General features: G+C 46.4%; 1 protein-coding gene across 6 annotated transcripts in view; it reads left to right on the top strand.

The window, feature by feature from the left end:
• The window catches only part of WWC2 (WW and C2 domain containing 2), a 210,100-nt gene that overhangs the window by 85,396 nt on the left and 98,804 nt on the right, over positions 1-25,900 (top strand). For all 6 annotated transcript variants that reach the window (XM_081795646.1, XM_078445265.2, XM_078445268.2 and 3 more), the window contains one exon: positions 15,446-15,555. In XM_081795646.1, the coding sequence (XP_081651772.1) occupies positions 15,446-15,555 (110 nt within the window). The remainder of the gene's footprint in view (positions 1-15,445; positions 15,556-25,900) is intronic.

The raw sequence follows: 25,900 nt of genomic DNA, 5'->3' as shown, positions 1-25,900 counted from the left end.
GCGAATGGTTTTCTAGCTATGTGCAGAGACGGATCTGGAAGGATACGCACCGCACCGGTAAGAGTGGGCGCTTCCGAGGAGAGGGGTGTGGGGGCCGCGGCGAGAGCCGGCCATCGAGGGAGGTGGAGAAGGTGAGCCGTGTGGGTGGAGGCTGCGTCTGGAGGCTGAGCCTGCAGGATTTCTGATGGATTGATCGGGGGGGGGGGGGGGGGGGGGGCATCAGGAGCTGTGACTCCAGCATCTGGGTTGAAGATCATGGCATTTTCCAAGATGGGGAGTCTCAGGGAAGGAGTGCGGTTGGGGGTCAGGGGTTATGTTTCATGGGAGTTAAACATTCCGTGTGGCTATGAACCCCCCCCCCCATGGAATTATCAGGTAGATGTTGGCTCTGATATGCAGTATCGCCACGGAGAGGTGTGGCTAGAAATCACTCACTCACTGGTTTTCTCTAACATCTGTTGAGCCAGTGCCGTGCTACGCGCTCAGAAAAAAAACCCGGGAGGGACTTAGTGAACAGAATAGACAAGTGAACTAGAAAAATATAAACAGTGCGGAAAATGACCAGTCTGAATGGGAAAACCAGTTCCCAAACTGGAGCTCACCCAGTGCAATTAAACGGCCCAGCCTCGGGGGCAGGAAGGCTTGCCTGGGAAGAAGATGCTTTCTGAACGAATGACCTCTTAAGGAAGTTGGATTTTAAAGGACAAGGGTAAGGAGAAACTGGGGAAGGAGAGAGCACCGGAAAAGGGGAGGGAGGGAGGGTGTCCAGGCCGAGGGAGCTGCACATGGCACACGAAAGCACGTTTCTGCTGCCTGTGTATCGGGCTCACGGTTTTTTGCTTCTTGTGGACTCACTGAGGATTTCAGCAGTCGGTGAGGCAGGCATCCGAAGTGCAGATGTCCTGCTTCCGGGCAAGCGAGGTCGTGTAGGACCGCCACCCTCCGCCAGCCGGCAGACATCGTGATTTTCTGGTGTTAATGAGGTTAATAAGCGAATGCCTTCTTGGTCCGAGCTGGTTTTTCCTCCTTCTCTCATGTTTTGCGTTTGTGGCCCACGGTGCCAGTAGCTTGTGCCAACCGCGTCGTGAAACTTGGCCCTTCACGTCGAGCTTGAAGTCTGATCATTTTTTTTTTTTTCCTCTCGCAGACGCTAGGTTTGTTTGCACATGTTTATAGCAGCCTTATTCACACTGGCAGAAACAGTCCCAAAGTCTGTAAAGCCGTGAGCGCATACAAAACGTGGTACATCCATACAATAGAATGCTATTTTGCAAGAAAGGGAACAGATTCTTGACGCGCACACAGCAATATGGATGAAGCTCAAAAAAAACCCAAACGACGTGCTGAATAAAAGGACAGGCACAAGAAGCCACACGCCGTAGGACTCCGTTTAGGTGAAATTCCAGAAAAGCAAATGTGTAGAGACAGAAGGTAAATTGGTGGTTGCCCGGGGCAGGGGGTAGGGATCAGGGGGTGACTGCACCTAGGCACAAGGGATCTTCGGGGATTGGTGGGAACGTGCTAAACTTAGCTTGCGTGGTGTTTCTAACTCCATAGATTTACTCAAAATCTCTGATTTGTACGCTTAAGCAACGGGCAGGCTTTATGGTGCAGAAGTTACATTCCAGTAACGCTGTTTTTTTTTTTTTCAATTTTTTTTAATGTTTATTTATTTTTGAGACAGAGAGAGACAGAGCATGAACGGGGGAGGGTCAGGAGAGAGGGAGACATAGAATCCGAAGCAGGCTCCAGGCTCCAAGCTGTCAGCACAGAGCCTGATGCGGGGCTCGAACTCACGGATAGCGAGATCATGACCTGAGCCGAAGTCGGGTGCTTAACCGACTGAGCCACCCAGGCGCCCCTCCAGTAACGCCGTTAAACAGTACGGACAACAGCTGGGCTTGGGGTTACGAGGTCTCGGCGCGAGCAGTGGCAGCTCCCCGCGGTCAGGTGGCAGGAGAGCACGGTAGTGAAGGCCTGGTCAGCGTGTGGAGGAGAGGCCGTCCCCGTGTCGCCTCTGCCCGCCGGGTTTCCCGGCTGCCGAGATTCCTTCCCTTGTAACAAACATGGGGTCGGTGGGACATAAGCCGGAGAGCTGGGTGCTTCGGTCCGTGGAGAGTCTGATACGGTGTTAAGAGGATTACCTTGTGTTCGGCCGAACGGCCTCCCTCGTGTTAATTCAGTGATTTTCTGGTCGTACGACAAACAGGCACGCACTCAGGGATGGGTTTTCAAAGCAAACACTTAGCGATCACGGGTCGAGAATTTTAGGCCAGGCCTACATCTAGAGGGCAGCCGGTCACCGGTCATCTGTGGAGAAACCACTGGGGGACGGACGAGACCCATGCCTCACACATCCTGTAAGTCCGGAGCTTGGAGGAGACGTTCGGTCGATATTTGGTGACCCGATGCACGCGTGAATGAAATGTTCCTCTGTGGGGAGTTTCTCATTACTTCCTATTGGCAGGAATGAAACGATCAGAGAGTGAACTGGGGCTTTTTCCCTCTTCCGGTGGAAGTCCGTTTTCTAAGCCTTCTCTTTGCCATCTGCTTTTGTCCGGTTGACTGTGGGCACGTCCCAAGCAAGGCCTCGTCTGGCTCATCGATCTCTTCCAGCATCCCATCCCCCTGTGGAAATTTGGGTCCATATTTTACCTGTGTGTCCCTCTGCCACCTCACACATGGCATATCTTAAACTAATTCCCGATGACTTTGCTTACCCATGCTGATCTCGCTCTACTCAAAGCACAGAATCGGAGACTTGCTCCGTCAACCTCTTTCGTGTGCAGGGAGCGCTTTGTTTCCGTAACACTCCAGCACTTCTTTATCCAGCTTCCACTTCAAATACCCATGGCCGGGAACTCTGCATTTACTAGGAGGCTTTTCTCCTCCCCGGCAGCCTCAGATGCTACTCTCACCTTCCCTAGACAGCCCTCCTGTCTGCCACCATGTTGGTTTCCTTTCTCCTTGTTAATTGCCGTTGCTTACGACGTGATGGTAAAATGGAACCTTGAGATGTTTCAGCGTCTCTCCAGTCCAGGGCCTCTCATCCTGTAGCAGGCATCGGAGGCAGGTGCAGGGTGCGGCCCCACCCTCCGAGTTCCTGACTTCGTGGTTTGAGGGGAGGGGGTCGATCACTTGCATTTCTAATAAGTCACCAGATGATGCTAACGCTGTTGGTTCGGGGACCACTGCTTCACTCTGTTCAGTGCGCTGCCGTTAGGTTCACTTTCCTAAATTAAAATCTGTCCCTGTTATGCCAGCTCCTTGCTGGGGGTCTTCCATTGGTCTGGGACCAGGTTTCCCAAGGTGGGGGTAGTAGAACAGGGACATCACATTAGTCATATTATTTTTCTATTTTAACTTTTCTTTCAGCTCTTCCAGTCAGGTAAAGGAGAAAGTCTGGCGCTAATATGACTTCAGCACCTTTCTGATTCTCATTAATTGCCTTTCCAACAAAGAGAGCAACCTGTAAGCTTAACGTCTCTTGTCAGCAGCTCTTTACAATTTCTCGTACGATTGTGTTCTCATTGTATTTATCTTCAATGGCAAGTGTTAAAGGACCACAATTTGAAACACTGGATGTGGAAATGGAACCCGGAAGTCTTAAAGAATTTTTGTGTATCTTTTGTTCTAGTTGGTTTCGTACTTCAGTTTCATTTATCCCATGCGATTCTTTTGATTTATCTGAATTAACTTTTTTTGGAAGGATGATCTGGGGCCTAGCTTTTTTCCCCTAACTGGCCATCCAATTTTCCCAACACTTTTATCTTATTTTATTTTTAATGTTTACTTATTTTTGAGAGAGAGCGTGTGAGCGTAGAAGGGACAGAGAGAGAGGGAGACACAGAACTCAAAGCAACCTCCAGGCTCTGAGCTGTCAGCACAGAGCCCGACGCGGGGCTTGAACCCACGAACTGCAAGATCGTGACCTGAGCTGAAGTCGCACGCTTAACTGACTAAGCCACCCAGGTGCCCTCCCAACACTTTTAAATAATCAGTCTTAGTATACTCATCGTAAACAAAGTTCACGGACAAGTAATATCCGTGGGAAAAAAATATTTGCAACTTGACAAAGGATTAACGCCAGCATATATCACAGGTTGCTACAAATCAGTAAGAAGGGCAGACCGCACAGTTTCAAAAAGGTCAATTTAGGGACTCCTGGGTGGCTCAGTCAGTTGAGCGTCCAAGTCTTGATTTTGGCTCAGGTTTTGATCCCAGTCGTGGGATTGAACCCTGCATCAGGTTTAAATTCTCTCTCTCTCTTTCTTCCTCTGCTCCTCTCTCCTGTCCTTGGTCTCTCTCTCTCTCTCTCTCTCTCAAATTAAAAAGAAAAGAGCAATTCACAAAGGAAGCAAATAAACATATAGAAAAGTGACAGGGGCACCTGGGTGGCTCAGTTGGTTAAGCGTACAACTTCAGCTGAGGTCATTATCTCAGGGCTTGTGAGTTCAAGCCCCACATCTGGCTCACTGCTGAAAGCACAGAGCTCGCTTCAGAGTCTGTTGCCCTCTCTCTCACTGCCCGCCCCCCCTCCCCATAAAAATAAACAGTTTTTTTTTTAATGTAAAAAAAAAAGAGAGAGGAAAAAAATAAAAGTTACAAACCTTACTAATAATTATTAGATTCCTCCCCTTACGACCATATCGGGGTAATGGCGCTCACTTCCATTGTGGATGGATGCAAATTGGTAATGCCCACGTGGAGGAGAGTAGGTATCAGAATTAAAAAATTTAAATGATGGGGCACCTAGGTGGCTCAGTCGGTTTAGCGTCCGACTCTTGATTTTGGCTCAGGTCATGATCCCAGGGTCATGGGATCGAACCCTGTGTCGGGCTCTGCACTGACAGTACGGAATCGGCTTGGCATTCTCTGTCTCCCTCTCTCTCTACCATTCCTGTGTGCACGCTTTCACTCTCTCCCAAAATAAATATGTGAACATTAACAAAAATTCCAATGGTAATATGTCTTTAACATCTCTCTAATGCACATTGACACTTTTGAATTTTACAAGTAGGCATGTTCTTTGACTCATTGTCAGAAATTTATTCTAAAAAATACTCTGAGAGCTAAAATATTTACGAGTATGTTCATTGAAGCATTAATTCCTCTCGAAGGAAGTTGAAACTGATGTCTGTTAATTAGTGATTAGTCAAATAATGGGCTGTAATCCATTCTGTGTATGTAGATATTAGAAGATTGAGGTCAACCTGTAGCGACGATCATTGAAAGGTTTCTAACTTGTATTGCAAACTAAAGTCCTAGAAAATGCACACAGTATGAGCCTGTTTGTATGTTTGATAATCGCATGTGGATTTATAGATGGACTGAAAAGAACCAACGTATTGGAATATAGATCATTGTATAGGGAAATGAAGGCAGGACTTTAATAATAGTTTATTCTATTTTATATATTTTTCATAATGAGAATATATTAGTTGCGTTTTTTAAGGCAAGGCTCAAAACTGTAGTGTCTGTATAGTTTATTTAGTTTAACACCAATCTAGTAAAAATGTGCATAATATTGTATGTGCTTCCGTATATGGGTGCATACGTTTATTTAAGAAAAACAGCCTGGAATGAAACCACTTGTTACCTGGGGTTATCCCTATGTAGTAAGGTGTTAGGGATTAAAAAACATCTTCCTAATTACTTAGCTGTTGTTGTGTTTTTTTTAAGTTTATTTATTTATTTTGAGAGAGAGAGTGCAAGGGAGGGGCAGAGAGAGAGAGAGAATGAGAATCCCACGCAGGCTCCACACTGTCAGCGAAGAGCCTGAGGCAGGACTTGAACCCACGAACCGTGAGATCATGCCTGAGCCGAAATCACGAGTTGGGCGCTCAACCAGCTAAGCTGCCCAGGAGCCCCCTAGTTCCTTAGCTTTTGATCAAATGAGTGCAGTGATCATTGCAACCATTCGGGAAGCCTCTTGAAGGAAGAGGACGAATCCAGCAAGGTTCTAGCCATCCAGAGGGGTGTGCTGTGGGTCCCTTCTTTGTTGTTCTGGGGACAGCACATCCTCCAGAGTAAGTCCTTCAGCGTCTTGCAGTCTTGTCTGGGATGGAGTCCGTGGTGGTTGTCCTGTCTGAGCGGGAGGCAGGAGGACGGGGCAGTCTTGGTGGTGGGTTTGTTTGTTGGGATAACAATCTGTTAAGCCCTCTTCCTCTCGCCCGCATTCCCGACTTCCCGCATTCCCTTCTTTACCGACATAGCCACTTAAAATCTCAAGCTGTTTTCCAAAACCAAGTAATCCAGTGGGCAAACATTTCTTGACACTTAGGACACAGAAGAGGTTCAGGTTAAAGTGTGTTGACCACCCTGTTTTCTTCCGTAGGGTCAGATACTTGGTAAAAAATTGCCGAATTATTGAAACACCTGCAATAAATTCTCTTACCTCTCTGCAACGAAGAATGTGTTTTCTGTTTAGCTGTTCATTTGTGGTGCACAATGTAATTATAATAATAATAAAAAAATGTAATTATAATAGGCTAAAATAAGTTACAGGGCCAGAGATTTTGGGGGCCGTATTGAAAGATTTTTCTCCTAGCCTGTCCCATAGTTAACTCTCACCTTATTATCGACTGGTCATCCGCATAGTCATCAACTATCACCTAAATACTAACCTTCATCTTGCTCATAGTAAATGCATTTACTGTTACATTTATATACATTGAAAATTAAAAACAAACAAACCAACAACAGCCCTTCCGTAATTGTTTTCATTCCTTTCCAGTTCTTTCCTTCTAACCTGCGTCCATTCAGTCAGCATGGATTACGAGCTGGCTACGTATGAAGTGGACATGATGCCGGGAATGCAGAGAAGAGAGCGGGGGCCATGCCTCTGAGAAGCTCAGAGAACAGGCTGGTGGCGGGGGAGAGCAGGCAGTCAGCCGCCTTAGATGGCAGCCGAGCCTGTGTTGGGGTGGTCCTCTGGGACAGGAGTCAGGGGGACTGGATAAGAATGGCATTCCTAGGGTAAATGGAGTCAGCATTTCAATGGTTTTTTTTAATACTGCCAAGTTGTCTCTTAAAAGGAATGTATCAAGTTGCGAAATTACCAGCAACAAATGAAAGTAACTGATTCCTCACATCCTCGCCAGAACTGCGTTTCATTAAGACAAAGCAAAACAAAAACATAAACTTGATACCCTCATAGGCTGCAAATTAAATCAAGCCTCCTTGTTGTTTTCTTTGGCGCTTCTTTTTATTATTAGTGAAGTTACGCATTTTCACGCATTTTTATTACTTAACTTCCTCTTGTGAAAATACCTTACTCACTTGGAGTCTTTGCATTGTTACGACTCGTTCCTATTTACAAAAAAATAGTTTATTGAGGTTCGGTTCACACACCACATAATTAACCGCTTTAAAGCGAACAGTTCAGTGGCATTGACGACAATTCCCAGGGTTGTGCAAGCGCTATCTCTGTCTGATTCCAGAACGTTTCTACCCTTCCAGAGTCTCTGTCCGCTCACTCCTCCCCCTAGCTCCCGACAACTCCTCCCGTACTTTCTATCCGTGTGGATTTGTCTGTGCTGGGTACTTCATATGCCTAGAATCATATCATATGTGGCCTTTTGGGTCTGGCCTTACTTAGCATCGTATTTTGGAGGCCATCCGCACGGTAGCGTGCATAGGCACTTCCTTCCTTTTTATGGCGGGATAACAACACTGCGTTGCATGTACAGACCGCACGTCGTATATCCATTCATCCACTGATGCACGTTTGAGGTGTGGCCACTTCTTGGCTCCTGTAAATAGTGCTTCCGTGAACATGCATGTACACGTAATTGCTTGGGTACCTGTTGTAAGTTCTTTTGGGCGTGCACTCAGGAGCAGAAATGCGGGGTCATAGAGTAATTCCGTGTTGAACTCTTTGAGAAAGTGCCAGACTTTCCTGCAGAGGCTACACCATTTTACCTGCCCGCCCACGATGTATGGGGTTCCCCTTTCTCCACCTCCGTGCCAGCACTTTCTATGTTGGGGGTGTTGCTGCTGTTGTCTTACTCATAGCCATCCTGGTGGGATGAACTGGTACCTCATCATGTTATTTATTTTCATTTTCCTGACGACTACCGATGTTGAGTACTTGTTACTATTTTGTTGTATGCAGGTGAGAAAATGAAAGAAAAAGGAAAGCCTGCTTTCAAAGAACTTATTTTAAAATTGTTTCAATGTTTCTTGAGGGGAAAAATGCTTACTTAAAATTAAATGAAGTGGCCCTAATCTGAGAATTATTAAGCCATTAATTCCGTAGTTTTCGTAATACGGGTATTTATGAAGCACAGGCTTTTGCCTCCAGTTTCAGTTTCTTTATAAAACATTTTTTAAAATTTTATTTACTTATTTTGAGAGAGAGAGAGAAAGAGAGAGAACAAGTGGGGGAGGGACAGAGAGGAGGAGGAGGGGAGAGAGAGAGAGAGAGAGAGAAAGAGAAAATCTCAAGCAGGCTCCACGCTGTCAACGCACAGCCTGGTGTGGGGCTTGAACTCACAAGCCGTAAGATCATGACCTGAGCTGAGACCAAGAGTCAGAGGCTTAACCAACTGAGCCACCCAGGCTCCCCTCCAGCTTCATTTTTAAATGGAGTTTGTCTTCATTTCTCCATCACCTGGGTGGATTAGGGGTGTGATTTTGTGGTTTAACTGGTGGTTCTCAAAGTATGGTCCAGGGACCACAGCGTCACATCACATGGGGACTTGTAAGAATCGCAGATTTCCAGACCCCAGCTCCCCAACTACTGAGGCAGAAACTCTGAGGGTGGGCCCAGCAACCTGTTTTAATAAGCCTTTCAGATGAGTTGGATGTACACGTAGGTTTGAGAGTCACTGCTCTAAACCCACACTTTCAGTCTGAGCTTACATTAAAGAGCTCCTGTTGGAAATGTAATCCACGATTTTGACCTTATAGGCACCAACTTTTTTCAGTTAAAATAGGCAGACAGTATAATCAATTCAGGCGAACCAGTTTATAACTTCCTGTTTCAGAATGGCGTGTATAAATCATATAGTTGTATGTAGAAATTGCAATTCAGGGGCGCCAGAGTGGGTCAGTTGGTTAAGTGTCCGACTCTCGATTTCAGCTCAGGTCATGATCTCTCACGGTTGTGGGACTGAGGCTCCACATCCGGCTTAGTGCGGAGTACAGAGCCTTCTTGGGATTCTCTCTCTCTCTCTCTCTCTCTCTCTCTCTCTCTCTCTTTCTCTCTCTCTCTCTGAAAAAAAAAAAAAAGGGAAACTTCAATGGAGTCTACACATCATGTAAAAAAGATAAGTATCTTTTAAAAGCTACTTTTGATCTTTGGGCAAGTCTTTAAAGAATGTGAGAGTTGTGTGTCCTTGATCTGCCTCTTTCCTGCTCTCTGTGATTGGACTTTACCTTCTACTCCCTTCAGAGCCTCTGGTGAAGGTGGCTGGCGTGAAGGCCCGTGTAGGGGAGCTCGCGACCATTACCTCCTTACGGGAGCCACTCGGGCGGTGACTAGGGCCGCAGGGTGCTCCTGTGCCCCTCGATGCTGCTTCAGCGTCCAGGCCCTTCTCCTCTCCCTCCAGAGCTTTTTAAAGGGGTCCCTCCCTTGCCACTTCTTCCAGAAGCTGGAGGAGAGTCACGTGCAGATAGCATATGAACAGAGGAATGCATGCTTTAGAAAACAACAGTTACGGCCACATACTGCTTGGCACAGCAGATGGCTGGAAACGGCAGATGTTGACCAGAAGAGGTGTATGTTACCCAGTCGTGTGCTTACTGGATCATAAGTAAAATTTTTTCCTATACAGGCTATTCATTTTTTTTTTCTAGTTTTTTTTTTTTTTAATGTTTATTTTTGAGAGAGAGAGAGAGAGACAGAGCATGAGCGGGGGAGGGCCAGAGAGAGAGAGAGAGAGGGAGACACAGAATCAGAAGCAGGCTCCTGGGCTGACAGCTCAGAGCCTGATTGACGCAGGGCTCGAACTCACAAACTGCGAGATCACGACCTGAGCTGAAGTCAGACGCTTAACCAAGTTGAGCCACCCAGGTGCCCCCTACACAGGCTATTCAAATGCAACAATACTTGTATCTACTTTGCAGAGTTTTATGAGGATTTAACGTGCACATTCATGTGTATTGACGCATGTGTGTGGCACGTGGTAAACAGGGAGTGTTTTATATTTTTAGTGTAATTACTGTATGTAAAAGTCAGCTTCTTTTTACATAGCATATTCTAAGCTTCGACATTTTTGCAGATGATGTAGCTGAGTCCCCAAACCAACAGCATAAGCAGTGTGCTTTTTCCAAGGTGAATTACCCACAAATGCTGCCTTTCGGTAGTATATTCATGAAGCAGCTATAGAAGGGGTTAGGTCTAAGGGAGGCGATAGGGCCTCCTAAAGTCCTCCACGGATTTCAGATCTCTAGGTTGGAATGAATAAATGATTAGGAAGTGAATGTCAAAGAGGAGCCAGAAGATTTGAGGCAAGGCTTTTTTAGGGTGGAGGGATTGGATATGTTTGTAGGCTGCCGGGAGGGGAAAATGAACTCTAAGAGGGGAGATCCATACTTGATAATCATTGATGGGACGTGATTGCAGAGCAGGGAGAATGGGGTGGATTACGGACTGACGATTGGCAGGCTTTTGAGAAGAGAAGGAATTATGAGCGCGCTGAAGGGAACCAGGCATTTGGGTTCTAGGAGAGCAGGTCTGGGAAACAAGACTGTTGTGTTCAAATAGTTGAAAGCCCATCACATGGAAGAGGGATTACACTACTTCTCCTTGGTACCAAGGGATACCAAAGGGATCAAAGGGATGCCAAAGGGATAAAGCGTGCACCAGCGGGTAAAAGTTACAGGAAGACCAGACCCTGGGCCGACACAGGGAAGGAATGTCTGGGAGCCCGGGCAGGTGCAAAGAGTACTTGAACTCAGTCTGAAGAAATGGGCTGGTTGGGCTGCCCAGTTACACGCCTTCCCAGCTTTGAGACGTTGGGCGAGCCATTGATATCACGGAGCCCCGGTCTCTTCCTTGACCCGGTGTACCGGGCTCAGCACTGTCCCTGTCTGTGGTTCTCCTATCTAATATGACTCCTTTTGAAGAATCTTAGTGAATTTCCACAGAGACACAGAGTTAACCTTCTTACCCTCTTCTGACTTGGTTTGTCCAGTTTCTCTTAAGAGTCATTTGCTCGGGACGCCTGGGTGGCTCAGTCAGTTAAGCCTCCGATTCTCGACTGCGGCTCAGGTTATGATCTTAACGGTTCATGGATTCAAGCCCCGTGTTGGGCTCCGTGCTGCAGCGTGGAGCCTGCTTGGGATGCTCCCTCTCCCTCTCTCACTCTCTGCCCCTCCCCTGCTTCTCTCTCTCAAAATAAGTAAATAAAGATTAAAAAAAAAAAAAAAGTTGTTTGCTTCTTGCTGCCCCTCTTCACGCCTTCCTGTCATTCCCCTCTTTCTGTCCCTTTGCTGCTTCCCCGGACTAGCACGGTGATAGAAGCAGAGGGGCCTAATCAACATCATTATAAATTAAAATTAGAAAAAATTTTGCCCTTCTTTCGAAATCCAAATCGTGAACCACATCCTTACTTCTTCCCTGTTGTTTCAGAGCAGTTCAGCAGTGTTAGCGTGGACAGATTCTGCAGTGATCATAGACCGCTCACAATACGAACTCTGCTTTGAGTTAGCTCAGCAATGGCCACAGCAGATGCTATGAAGTAAAAATAACTGTTAAGACCTTTATTAACATTCAGACCAAACTATGCATTTGGGGGACTTGAATTGTGGCAAGAGTTCTGTTAACCTGAGAATGGTTTTCTCTGTCCAGTGCCTTTTCTTTTAGTGCAGTGAGTACAAACTCCGTTCTGGTTTTGTGCTTGCTCACACGCAGTGTTCAGCGTCACATAATTGTCAATATTTAGTCTGTGTGGCGTCTCATGTCATAGGACAGGTATCCACGATTGACAGTAAATACTAACCGACGGCTCATGTACGGGGAAGACATACTGCCCGCAAAGAGGGGAAATACCACGCGAAGTTCAAATTTCGTATGTCAACGTTGGCACGGTGCCGCAGTAAATTGCCATTTTCTTCACATTAGTCACGGTGCAAAAGAAGGCTGTTTTTCAAGCAAAGAGTAGTCTCTGGAATGTAGCAGAAAGACTCTTGTTAGTTTCGGGCTTTTTGCATGATGTTGCTCCTTTGTGAGGAACCAACAACAACAACAACAACAAAACTCCATCGATATTCACTTCCTCAACATCAGAGAAAGATTGAATGTTTCAGAGATTCCTTGTCCAAAACAAGATGAAGAAGTTTGGAAACTAATCAACATTTCCGCTTTACTGTGTTTGTTCTAAGTCATATTGTTTCTGATTTTGGAATGCACCTGTGACTTCTTTTTGTTTTGTGTTAACTTCTTACTGTGCCATAGTAATATGTTCCCATTATCAGGATAACAGCATAATTGAGTGCTTAATTCTGTTTGGTATCTGAGAATGTCATTCTATTTGTATCTTGTAATTCGGGTAAGGATTACATTCCAAAATTTTGAAATTTACAAATATGTATTTAATGGTTTTACTTACTGATAGAGTGCGGAGAAAAGATAGCTATCTATCCAGGTACAGAATGTAAAGCATCTGATTGATTTTTCAAGTAACACTGCAAATAACTTTTATGTTAAAATTCCCGAGGATGGAAACGTCTGAATTTTTAACTGAGCTCATAATTACATGTGTACCTATAGATGTAATTCTAGTCTTAGAACAGTGACAGTTAATAAAATGCTTATTTTCTACTGAACAATTAATAGGAGAAACTGGATTATTTCCAAGTGTAGTCAAATTACCATAACTTGTAATCATAACCCATGTTCTGAAGCTTTTGTGACTTTTCATTCTTCGAGTGATAAATATATTCCTATCCCCCTCATGCTTAAACATGTTGATTTGGTACCAGGATAAAATTTGTGTAATACCACTCTTTTGTCATTTCTGGGTCTTATTCATTTCTTTAGGATGTGTGTGCGTTTTAGACGGCATTGATAAAAGGGGTTAGGTAAAGAGAACAGAATAATATGCAAGGTAACTTGGCCAAGGGGCTTTATCTAATAATCCGCTTTATCAAGGTAGACAGAGATCAGTCTTACAATGGGTGAAGACAAGGCCACTTCCTATGGTATGGAGATTTTTTGATACAGTATCTAATTCCTTGGTCACTTTTCCTGGGCGGTTTATGATCTGAGATGGAATTTAAGCACAGCTCCAAGAGCACAGTTTTTTTGACTCAGATGGGGTTCAGATTGACTCCAGGTTTGCAGAGGAAATATGGCGAGTTGCCATATTCGGGCACGTTGCCCGAGGCTCACTTCACTAACGTATAATGTCTGATGTATATTGAAGCTCACCGTTTGTCAAGCATTATGCTAGTCAGGTCTCATTTAAACCTCGTAATCCACCCACCTTGAAAGGAAGATTGAGAAACGGGTTTTTTAAGGTTAACAACCTGCCGTAGGTTGTATAGCAAGTAGGTGGCAGACAAGGAATTTGACCCATGTCTCTGGTGCCAGATTTCAAGCTCTTACCTCCTGAGCTAGTGGTTCCCAGATTTTCCATAACTGCCTGGAGAGTTCGATGAAACATGCATTGCTGGGCCCTAGAGTTTCTGATTCTCTAGGCCTCTGCTAGGGCCCAGGAATTTGTCCTTTCTGACCGGTGCCTGCACGTTGATGCTGCCAGTCGTGAGGGCTATACTTTGAGAACCAGAGTCTGACTCCGTCCCTCTGAAGAACGAATGAGAGAACTCACGTGTTGTGCTGGTATTGATAATCTCTAACCTTTGTTGACCGTTTACCATGTCCTCAACAGTGTCCTAATTTCATTCCTTTTTTATCTCACCTCAATCTTAGGAGGCGGTTAAATTGCAGGGAGAGGATAAGGGAGTGTGGTCACCGCTTGGAAGAGAAGGAAACTGAGGTAGATAGAGGCTCCCAGTAAGGTGGCCTCGTAGTGAATCAGTGACACAGCTGGTTGTTCTCATTATGACTTCGGCCAGCTGACCTGGTTTCAAAGAACTGTGTCCCTGGAGCTCTGTCCGGATGCAGATTTCATGCTATAGGAGCATTGAGAGGAAAGGAGGCACTCCCTCCGTTTCATCCGTTGGTATTTTATGTCCTTGGAGGAGGCTCCTGTAGGCCAGGCCTGGGAAGAAAGGGTCTCCCTCCTGCTCATATTGTTCCTGAAGGGCGTTCTGAAGGGTGCAGACGACACAGTTTGTTACTCTGATGACCGATGAGGTTCTGGAAACGAGCTCCGTTTCAGTTGAGCTCTGACATGGTTGATATTCGCGAGCGCGGATAAAAGGGACTCCGGGTGATTTTGTGTGTAGGCCTTGTGCTGGTGTTGCTAATACATTAAATCAGAAGGTGTGCCAACTCATGTTGGCCACCCAGGAACGGGGCATTCGCTAGTCTGTAGGGTTAGCCTGCCCATGGGTGGACCGACAGCCAAGGAGAAGCTCAGAATCAAAAAGGAAGGAAGTGAGAGAGAAAGATCAACCCGCGATCAGGTTTGAAACCTGCTTAAGAAATTGTAAGTTTCCCCATTCATTTTGAAGCTTAAAGAGAAAGTGTAAGGCAGTTTCAAAAGGTGACATCACATCGATACGTAAATACCTTGTGCGTTTGCATTAAAATTCGTGTTGAGTGACTGTTATGTAGAAGATACTTACAAAAAGGAAATAAACTTGTCCCTCCCATCAAGGAGAACTCATAGCGGACCTCACAACCAAGGAAGTGTTCCGTTAATTTATGTAGGAGCCTCTAAATCTAAAGTTAGCGTGGGCTGATGCATACTTTGTCTTGGGGTTGCTGGTATGGTGATTTCCACGATGCCAGCGTTTGAATCCTGAGACAAAATCGTCTTCGTACTGAGATAGCCATTTAGCCCTAGAGCTAGAGCCTAGGGCCCAGGCGTCCTTACTGTCAGCTTGGAATGGTCTTATTCAGGGCACTTGGGTGGCTCCGTCAATTAAGCGGCCCAGGTCATGATCTCACGGTCGCCCTGGGCCTGGAGCCTGCTTCGGATTCTCTCTCTCCTTCTCCCTCTGTCCTCCCCTGCTCACTTGCAGGTGCGTGTGTGCACTCGCTCTCTTTTCCTCAAAATAAAATAAAATAAAATTAAAATAAAATAGTCCGTATTTATTTTTTGTATGGATTTACCGCCCAGTCTGAAGCTGTGAACTTTGAAAAGGATGTTATGACTTACTGCTCCTTTTCTGGATGTCCGTCTCTGTATTTTACCCTTGTTTTTCCCCTTTGAGATTCCAGACACAGCGGTGCCCACTCTAGATACAATCAAGAACAGCAGGGAAGTGCGGCCTAGACATGTCTTCCCTTGTGGGGAGGGTAACTAAATGTTGACACACGTGGTTTGATGGAAAGAATCACCTGTACGTGTATTCTGGTTTGTTGTAGGTTAACGAAGCCCTTGTCGTTTGCCGATTGTGTTGGGGATGAACTTCCGTGGGGATGGGAAGCAGGGTTTGACCCACAGATTGGTGTCTACTACATCGATCACGTCAACAGTAAGTTTTCCATTTTGGTAAAAGTAAACATAGCAGAACAGTGATCCCCCCCGCCCCCCCCCCCCCCCCATCTAGAATCATGCAAAAGCATCAACCCTCTACAAAGTGAACTTCTTTATTGTAAACCCCACTTTGTCAGTGACTAACATTAACACGTGTGCCTGTTTTGCAAGCTGGGGCACGTATAGAATTGGGCTTATGGGGGCAGAGACAGAGAAACGAATCTGTCTGTCCGTGTACGTGTCTACCTGGTAGGAGGGGAGTTTCTCGAGCACAGGTCTAGAGGCCTGTGGAGACCATGAGCCATTTGCCTTGTCCCGTCACCACCGCCCCTCGGACTGGGTTTCCTCTATTTCTCGTCCTTGCCACGGACAGAGTTGGGCGTGCGTACGGCCCAACATGAACAACTTTTTGAAACACATGCTTGGGGTATTTTTTATATGTCTGTGTGTGTGTTTATGTTTGGCTCTCTATCCACCCCTTTAAAAATTTTTTTCAGGTGGACACGTGTGATACTGGTACTCGCTTTGCTTATTTCACTTGAAAACTAACCCTTTTATTTTTCTGGGTTTTGAGTAATACCTCATGGTTTGTACTCTGTTAACTTATTTCTCATAGGTCTGTTGCACTAAAGATTTATATAATGTAGTACTCTTTTTTAATATCTTTAGGAATAATATTATAGAAGAGTATCTGGGGCGCCTGGGTGGCTCAGTCAGTTAAGCGTCTGATGCTAGATTTTGGCTCAGGTCACGATCTCGCGGTTCGTGAGTTCGAGCCCCACATCGGGCTCCTCGCTGACAGTGCGGAGCCTGCTTGGGATTCTCTCCCCGTCTCTGTGCCCCTCCCCCGCTCCCTCTCAAACATATAAATAAAAAGTTGAAAGAACAGCAGTATCTTATTTGATGCCCGGTTATTAGTGGTGGCTTGCAGCCTCCCTTGTGTCGGTGTACGATGAAGTCTTGAAGAGACACAAAACGCCCGTATTAATAACAGTTCTCTCTTAGAAACCTCCGTATGTTAAACATACAGAATAGGCTTACAGCACTTCTGTCTGATCGGCACTGGTTTCCTGTCAGGATCTTTCTTTACCTGTGCAAATACTTCTCAGGACAACGGGGAAGGGTTCCAGAACTAATAGAACTGCTCCACTCCTGCCCGGCGCCTGCAGAGGCTGAAGGTGGGGGCGTGTGCCGAGCTGGGGGAGAAGGCCTGGTGCCCCCAGGAGATCTGGTGGGAGGCTCCATTGCAGGGCGGTCGGGATGCAGGTCCCCATTCCAGCAGTCCACACCACGGGGAGGGGCTCTGCCCGGAGACCACCGAGAGCGGCGGGGAGAAGGCTCCCCCACAACCCAGTGGCCGCCAAGCAGCCAGAGGAGAGGGCAGTTAGGAAGTATGGCGAGGCGAGCGTGGGTTCCACCGTGTCGGGCCCGCAGGCGGCATAGGGAGTCCTGTCGCGGGATAGGCCTGAGGGCTGGAAACTTGTCTGAGCCTCACACAGGTCGATGGGATGGAGGGATTGAAAGGAGCGAGGACACGGGAGAGTGAAGCCAGTTTTCCAGTGAACACCGACAGCCGGTGATCTGGGGCGTATAGTTTGGGAACCAGCTTTCATGCACACGTTAGTTCAGTGTAAGTGCAGGTGACAGTTTGTGCAGGTTTTGCCGCTGTCTCTTTTCTGTGTCATTAGAAGAAGTGCGACTTTTGGGTAGAGAGATGTTTCCCTGAAAGTTGCCCCGGAGTCCGTGAAGAATTCATAATTGTGGGTTTTAAGGTTAGCTTTCATTTTTGTATCTTTCAGTAAACGCTTCTCTCTTCTTTAAAAATGTTCGTTTATTTTGAGAGAGAGCGAGTGGGGAAGGGGCAGAGAGAGAGGGAGAGAGAAGGAATCCCAGGCAGGCTCCGCGCTGTTATCGTGCCCAATGTGGGGCTCAAACTCATGAACTGTGAGATCATGACCTGAGCTGAAATTGAGAGTCGGACGCTTAACTGACTGAGCCACCCAGGCGCCCCAAACCTTCCTTGATTGTATTATTGTAAGTGGGTTCTGTTGCTTATCAGTGACTGACATCTAACTATTTGAATGTTATTTTTTTTTTAAAGATTTTATTTTTTTAAGTCATCTCCACACCCAACGTGGGGCTCAAGCTCACAACCGCAAGATCAAGAGTCACGTGCTCCAGCAAAGGAGCCAGCCAGTCACCCCCAAATATTTTAATGTTACGATGGAAGGGACTACTTTTGGTAAAATTCTGACAAATAAACGGTCAGTGGAATACCTGGAATGCGTAACTATTTAAATCTCACTCGCATCCTTACTTTATACGGACACGAGTTTAGCTTGTCTTCTTTAAAGAACATTTGCGGAAGCAGAAACAAGCCTACCTGCCCTGACTCGCCAAAACTAAACTCCCGTGGTACCAAACGAGGAGATGAACGCCCTCGGCTTCCCTCTCGCTACCCACGGGCCACCTGTGGGGCTTCCTCCCCGTCTCGGTAGGTTCTCCTGCACCCCCATCCCCAGGAGCCCTCTTAATAACTTTTATATCCCATCTTCCTCCCCTCTTTCGTTTCTTTACCCGTCATTTTCTGGTTTTAAAAATTCCTCCCTCCACTCCTTTACCTAGTGGTTCTGTTGTCTTCGTATTTAAACTCTGGAAACTCTCAAAATGAAATCAAACCAAAACTACCAGAAGAAACCAATAACAGCCGGATCCCCCCGACCCCACTCATTCATACCCAAAACCGTCTTTCAGCCCAAGTCCCTCGCCGGCCGTGGCCCACTCTTTCTCCCCGTCTCGGCGAAGCTTCCCAAAAGCCACGGCCTGCGTGAGGCCTTCGTTCTCCGTCGTGTCACAGAAACTGCCCTTGCTGAGCTCGCCTGAGACCCCACAAATGGCCCGATCCAGGCCACACCGGGGTCTCGTCTTTCTTCATCCGACAGAGTCACTGTGGGTTATTTCCTCTTGCTCTTTACTCCTTTGGATTTCACAGTACCTTCTGCTGGGATTTACTTATTTATTTATTTTAACATACCTGGCTGCTCTTGCCCGGTTTCCTTTGCCTGTCCCTCGTCACCTGCCCCTGGGCTTCTGTGTGCAGCCTGCGGGTCCCCTGGGGTGAGGACCTCAGTTACTTCCCGAGACTGACGGCTGCCAGGTTTGTCCCTTCAGCCTTGTCCAGAGTTCCAGATGCACCTACTTGATTCCTTGCTACGGGGCCCTTTCCTGTCTGCCCCCACAGGCCTCCACTTGCCTCCTTGCCTCTGCCCCGCCCCCACACCGGAGACATAGCATCTGTGCTGGGAGCTTCCTTGCAACTATTGGCTCGAGCCCGGAGCGCTCTCGGCCCAGCCCCTCGGCTCTCCCTTTTGGCCACATCCTTCTCGACCCCTCTGCCCAGACCTCCCTGCTTCCCACAGACCTTCTCCGGCACCAGCCCTCCTTGCAGGTGCCCGCCGCCCCCCCCTCTGATGGGGTGCCCGGTCCGGGTATTTCTACAGTGCCAGGTACCTAGGGATTTTTGGAAAGCACGTGGCAAACGGCCTTTAACTTATTGATTTGTGTGTTCTCCTCACCAAGTTGTGAGCTTCTTGTGGACAGTGCCTGTATCTTCATTTCTTTAACCTTGGGTGCCTAGTAGAAGGATAAACTCTTAAATGTTAGAAGGACGGAAGAGCTCGTTGTTTAACTCACACGCTAAAAGTTTTCTGTTTGTTTTTGAAGAAACTCAAGTTCATTTCAAGTGTATGCTGTGCTTCAGAAAGCACCACCGTGGATATTTAAAAACTCAATTATTACAATGTAGGTTTTTAAATTTACCATTCTGCTTTAGTGCGATAATCGTATCCCAGTGGCCTGATGGACTCACTGTGCCCTAAAGTGCCCAAATTACCCACAGCAAGTAGTTTTCCCACTAAAAAGGATCTGGTCCATTATCTCATTAATCTTAAAGACAGTCCCGTGAAGTAGTTTAGGGAACAAATGGTATTATCTTCTCATAACAGCTGGTCCGCACATATGTTGTGTCTTGACATTGTATAGTTTCAGCATTATTTTCTCTTTATTTACAAAAAAAAAAAAAAATGAAATGAAGACTGTTTGGCTGTTTAATACCATTTCTGTGTAACACTGTTAAGTATCTAGAAGGAAAAGATTTGACCTTGACAATAAAAGTATTTTAGGCCTTAAGTGTTTTATGATAGAATCCACCTTTTCGTGGGTTTGTGTGGAGTGGGGGTTATGGATATTGGTGGGGGACATTGGTAACTAATGGAAAGGTAATTATGAAATACTGTTTATAAGGTTTTGATATTATCACTAGAAGCAGAAATAGATCACCGTTTAGTAGCTTTAGAGTTGTGCCTTAATGTTTTTGTCTTTCTTTTGATAATGGAGGTCTCATTGATATAAAAGAAAATATACAGCTCTTAAGTGCACCTGGGTGAATTGTGGCAAATGTATAAATCTTTTGTCACGGCCGCTCCGGTCAAGATGCGGATCACCCCCCTAAGTTCTTTCCTGTCCCTTCCAATCACCCCCCTCCCCACTGCTACGGATCGTCCTGACTTCTATCAGGATGGGTTAGTTTTGCGTGTTCCAGGACCTCACGTACACTGAGTACATTTGATTCCGTGAATGGGATCTTTCACTCAGCATATTTTTAAGGAATAGGATACTGATGGCACACGGTATCGTGGATGAATATTCGTGCCTTCATCTGACAGAGAAGCCATATCCAGGCCAGACACAGAACTCCTGGACATCCACACTAAGAAGCAAATAACCGAATTTAAAAAGGGCCGACCTAGACACTCTCCCAACTCTCCTCTCTGCCATCTTGCCCCATGCCCTCTGGCTCTGTGGAGCCTCCCGTCTGGGCATTCTAGCAGGTACTCTGTGGCCTTAGCCTCGCCACACGCTGCCGGCCGCTCCTCAGGACAGAGCGGACAGGAGACGAGCTGGCGCAGGGGGGACCACGCCACCACCGTTGGCCGCCACGGGGTTCGGCCCGTTTTCCCCGGGCTTCTCCGGATGGTCGTGGGAGACGCGCCCTTCGGCGCCCCCTCTCCCTGCCGGTCCTCCGACAAGACAGAGCGGGGTCGGGCTGCACCCATTTGCAGTACCTGGGGGTATGGGAAGCACCAGAGGTGAGGGATGTGTAAAACAACAAGATAGGACTCACTGCCATGTGATGCTTCTGCGAGTTCCAGTTTCCTTCCACGATCCTCCTTGCTCTTACTTACTGTGCCGAGTCTTGCTTTGATTGCTTTCCGGACATTGTCGCTGTTGTTCTTGTTGTTTTGTTCTGCTGTCGTCGGTTTTTAGTTGTGGCCAGTAGGAGAGACCGGACAGCGTGCGCTTACTCCGTGTTAGCTGAGCCAAACTGCTCTGGATTAGTTGCGAAGCCACACCTGTTGTGTTGAAATTTGATGAAAATTCCTCAAGTGTTGGCGATGTTTTATGTGGAGCTGTTTCCTTTAGGAGAAGGGAAATAAATTTGGGACCCTCCTGTTTCATCTGTGTCTTATTTTATCCTTTATGTTTCCCTAGGAGGGGAAACCGTCAGGATATTTTATAAAGAAGCGTTCTAGGTACTTAAGACATGCGAGTAAAACGGATTTCAGTGGTAATGATACTCGTTTTTAGTGAGAGTAACTAACAGTTGTCAGTATCACTGATCTGTAATAATCCACATATTTCACTTCCGGGATCTCTTCTCAGTCGCAGCGGTCCTTTCCTTCCACCCAGATGTAGGGTTGGCGTAGGTGACCGTGCCTTTCCTCCTGAACCTGTAGCCTTCCTTCCTGCAGACTGTTCCCCCTCTCCCCTCATTTGCCACGTATTGAGAGTCCCTGTATCTTGTCACTCCCCGAAGATGTGACCTCACCCTCATTCCCCAGCGTGCTGTCATTTATCTGCCGGACGATTGTTCTTTGCCCTTCCCGTGTGAACGACTCTTCTGCCTTTATTTGTGGCTTTGAGGGTCCTAATATTTTGTCAGACATTTCATTTATAGGACACTGCTGCATCTGTTGTCATCAAAACTTGCAAACAAACAAGTACAAAATGGGATTCTTCTGTTTTCCCTTTGACATTATTATTTTTTGATACATTATAGTCTTCATGATTATTAACTTGAAAAAAGTAGAATCGTTTTGTCAGTTCTTATAGAACTTTTATCTGTAATGTAATATCACATTTGCTCCTCTAACCTCTTTTCCACTGTCATTTTCCTAATTCAGACCCTCGTTGCCTTTGCCTTTGCTTTCTGTCTCTTTTTTTAAAAAAAACAAATTGCGTGAAAGTAATGCACGTGCATAGGAGAAAAATAGAAAATACAGGTAAATCAAAGGAAGAAAAGTATTGTCCGTATTCACACCACCCAAAGAGAACTAAGTATTCTAAGTCTCTTCGTGTGTATCCTTCCGGACTTCATATTACTACAAACAGACACACAGAATTTTAAATATAATTTTATATCACAAGTGGGAGTAGTATGCATACGGTTTTATAAGCTCTTTTCACTTACCATATAATCTTTTATCAAAAAAACTTGCTGCGCAATTATACAGACTCTTCTGTAGAGTTAGTGCTGAGTTGCGCAGAGATGATAGGACCTCACATTTCTGTCAGACGTTCTTCCTCAAATGCAGCCGAGATCCTTTCCCGGCCTTGCCTAGAACCTTTGTGGTACGCCATCGCTTACAGATGGAGTTTCATGTTTATTACCCTGGTATTCAAGAAACCACAGGCTCTTGGAGTATGGGGGAAGAAATGAGAAAATACACTAGCATGTGGAAAGAACCACCCATCGGGCCAGCAGAACAAAGGAGAACACGTAAAAATGCCCTGTTTCGGATGTCCTGAAGGGTGTCGCTGTGGCTGCTAGAGACAGTGCTTTGAGCTGATACCCAAAGAATGACTGAGTTAACCGGGCCTGGGGGAAGAGGGGCTGGGGTAGGGTTTGGGGGTTGGGAGAAGGATACCTTCCCGGAAGAAGAGAGACCACAAGTTAAAGCCGAAGTCTAGAGAGGCCACAGAAAGCAGGGCTTGATGAAAGAAAGAAATTCAGAGCAGCTGAAGGCTGGTGTGTGTCTTTGTGGGGGTCTAGGGAGGTGACTGGAAAAGTCAACAGGGGCCAAGTCCTGAGGGGCCATTGTCTGGAACCTTCCAAAACCCGGTTCCGTCACTGCCTGTTGCATGGAACGTTCCTTTTCAACCAGAGAAAACCCTGTGTCTCTAAACGGCCGTGGCACCGCATTCTCCTCTCAAGGCTTTTATCACTTTTTACTGCACAGACTAGTTGTGTGTGTGTGTGTGTGTGTGTGTGTGTGTGTGTGTGTGTGTGTTTAATTCATGTGTCAGAAGTTTTTCTGTATTTTGTAAGTTCTTGGAAGGAGGGACTCATGCCTGAGCATCTTGTTTCCCTGTTGTGTGTAGCAGATGGTCGGCACTTGTCTGCAGAAGTAACAACAGATAATAAGCATGGCGGATATTTTCTAGAAAGGAAGACAAGGAAAGCTACTCATGTTTGTTTCATCCATTCTTCCCGAGCACGACAGAAAGGACAGAAATAGGCGTGATAGACAGAAATCACGTTCCTTTCAAGAATCTGATGTGATCTTCCATGGTAAAGCTCTTAGAACTCACAACCGTGTTCTCTGTCTGTAAAGTCCCACATCTAAAACTGACGCCATGTCCGTTCCCTCGAGGTACGTGACGTTTTCGCAGACATCATGCAAATTATACAGCATTCTGACACAGTGACTTCCCAGGGTCACCGGGTCTTAACGCTAACATACCACATTTTTATAATGCACTTTTTTAGTATTTACATTTAATAAAAATTCTTCACAGTCCGTTCAGCAAATACAGCCAATGGAGATGAAGCACGATCCTGCTTTATGAAGCCTTCGGAGGTGCCTTCGGGAACCCTCTTTGTAGCTCATATTTGATTTGGATGGCATTTCAGAAATGTAAATGTTCCCTCTGCAGCCCTTGTAGCATATAGTATTTAAACCAGCCTACTGGAGTGTTTCTGCTGATCTATCCAAATAAATGCTCATCGTTTATTATTACTGTTATTATTATTATTATTGTTATTGTTATTATTGCACTTTATTCATTTAAATGTCAACGTTACTTTCAGTGTTTTGTGGCAATTTAGCCATCGACAGGTATTTTATTGAAACTACACCAGTTCCCCAATATGTAGAGAAAATACGAGTAGACGAAACCTCTGAAGATACTGAGGGAGAACTCGGGGTACATACCTTCCTGTAACTATTGCAACTTACGAATATCTCAAGTTGTTCGCCTGCACTTTGTTTTTGTATCAGCCCTTTAGTTGTGTAGTTTATTAGTTATATATCTCACCGGGACACATCACCCCCAAACCCAGCGGCTCACAATGCATTTATTACCTCACGGTTCCTGTGGGTGATGAGTCCAGGCAAGGCTTCGCGGGATCCTCTGGCTCGCCGCGTCACAGGCTGTCTGTCCTCAGGGTGTCAGCCAGGTTTGCTGGGGGAGGATCCGCCTCCACGCTCACTCACGTGGTGGTTGTCAGGATTCAGGTCCTTGATGGCTGTGGGCCAGCAGCCCCCCTCATTTCTTGTCACGTGGGTCTCTCCATAGCACAGCTTACAACATGGCGGTTTGCTTCACCACGGAAGGAAAGCCAGGAGCCAGGGAGGGAGGGCACGCACAAGGTGGCCCGCACGGCCTTTTGTAATCTAGTCCCAAGTGCCATCCCTGTCGTACTCATTAGAAGCAGATTACTAGGTCTAGCCCGTATTCAAGGGGCAGGAATATGAGGAGGTGAGGATTATTACAGGTCATCCACAATGGGGAAAACTTTTCTAAGACCATAAATTCCCATTCGTTAGAGGATGAGTTCTGGACTTTGAGTCAGATGGCATTTACATGTTGGAAATGCTTGGATAGCCGGAGACCTGAGTTGTAATGAATATCGTCAATTGAGAAGTTTAGGCTCTTGGGGCGCCTGGGTGGCTCAGTCAGTTAAGCCTCCGACTTCAGCTCAGGTCATGATCTCACGGTTTGTGAGTTCGAGCCTCGTGTCGGGCTCTGCGCTGACAGCTCAGAGCCTGGAGCTTGCTTCGGATTCTGTACCTCCTTCTGTCTCTGCCCTTCCCCCACCTGGGCTCTGTCTCTCTCTGTCCCTCAAAAATAAATAAATGTAAAAAAAAAGAAAGAAAAAAGAGAAGTTTAGGCTCTTAATTAGCTGACAGCTGCCCGTTCTCCTTATTCTCCAAGGTGGCTGGGCTGCCCCACCGTGATGATGTCCTTGAGGATTCTGGGCTGGAGGGGCTGTCCAACCGGGACTGTCCCCTCCTACATCTCTTTAGACATTGACTCCAGCATGGTTTTTTTCTCATAATTACATGAAATATGCCTCTTTTGCATGTTGGGATATTTACGTCTTTAAAAATTAGAGCTCAGGGGACACCTGGGTGGCTCAGTCAGTTAAGCATCCAACTCTCGGATTCGGCTCAGGTCACGATCTCGCGGTCCGCAAGTTCGAGCCCCGAGCCGGGCTCTGGGCTGATGGCTCGGAGCCTGGAGCCTGCTTCCGATTCTGTGTCTCCCTCTCTCTCTGCCCCTCCCCCGTTCATGCTGTGTCTCTCTCTGTCTCAAAAATAAATTAAGAAAATGTTAAAAAATAAATAAATAAACCAAACGAAACTTTAAAGCAAAATGAGCGTTCAAAATACTACTTTAGAGGACGCTCAACTTTTTGTACCAGTGATTGTGAAGCAAAGATTCTAGGCCCGAGTCAGTGGCTGCAATGTGTCTGGCTAACTCAGGCCATTTTGTAAATCATCCAAAGCCTCTCTAAGCCCTAGGGGACCCGGGGGTCATAGCTGAACCACTCCAGTTTAGTGCTATCCCTTATCCCTTATCCCCAGACACCACATTAGTTAGACGTTTCCAGAACCAGCCTGGCCCCTAGAGGTTCTCGTGGTCCACGTCAGATCCCCTCATATCACCGTCTGGGTTTTGACTTACTGCAGCCTCCGGGGCCAACCGGTAATACTGAGTTGGGGTACCGGAAGATTGGGCTTCACACGCAAAACATCTTAAACAGCACGTGCCATGGAACATTCCAGCAAATTAACAAATTAATTTTCCCGTCCTAGTTGGTCAGGAACAGGTTCTCGTATTCATACAGCGGCAGACCCGTCTTGACACACCTGTTCTGGCGGTAACTGATTTAATTCATAGAGGTGACTGCCTGTCAGCCCAGGGAGGTCGGTGCCATGGAAGGAAGTTGTACCACAGTCCCCCTGTCCATGCTTGCAGGGCCACAGGGGGAAGCCCCT

This window comes from Panthera onca, chromosome B1, assembly GCF_046562875.1.
Source record: "Panthera onca isolate mPanOnc1 chromosome B1, mPanOnc1 haplotype 2, whole genome shotgun sequence".
In the NCBI taxonomy this organism is placed as follows: Eukaryota; Metazoa; Chordata; class Mammalia; order Carnivora; family Felidae; genus Panthera; species Panthera onca.
This window is presented reverse-complemented; position numbering and strand designations above follow the sequence as displayed.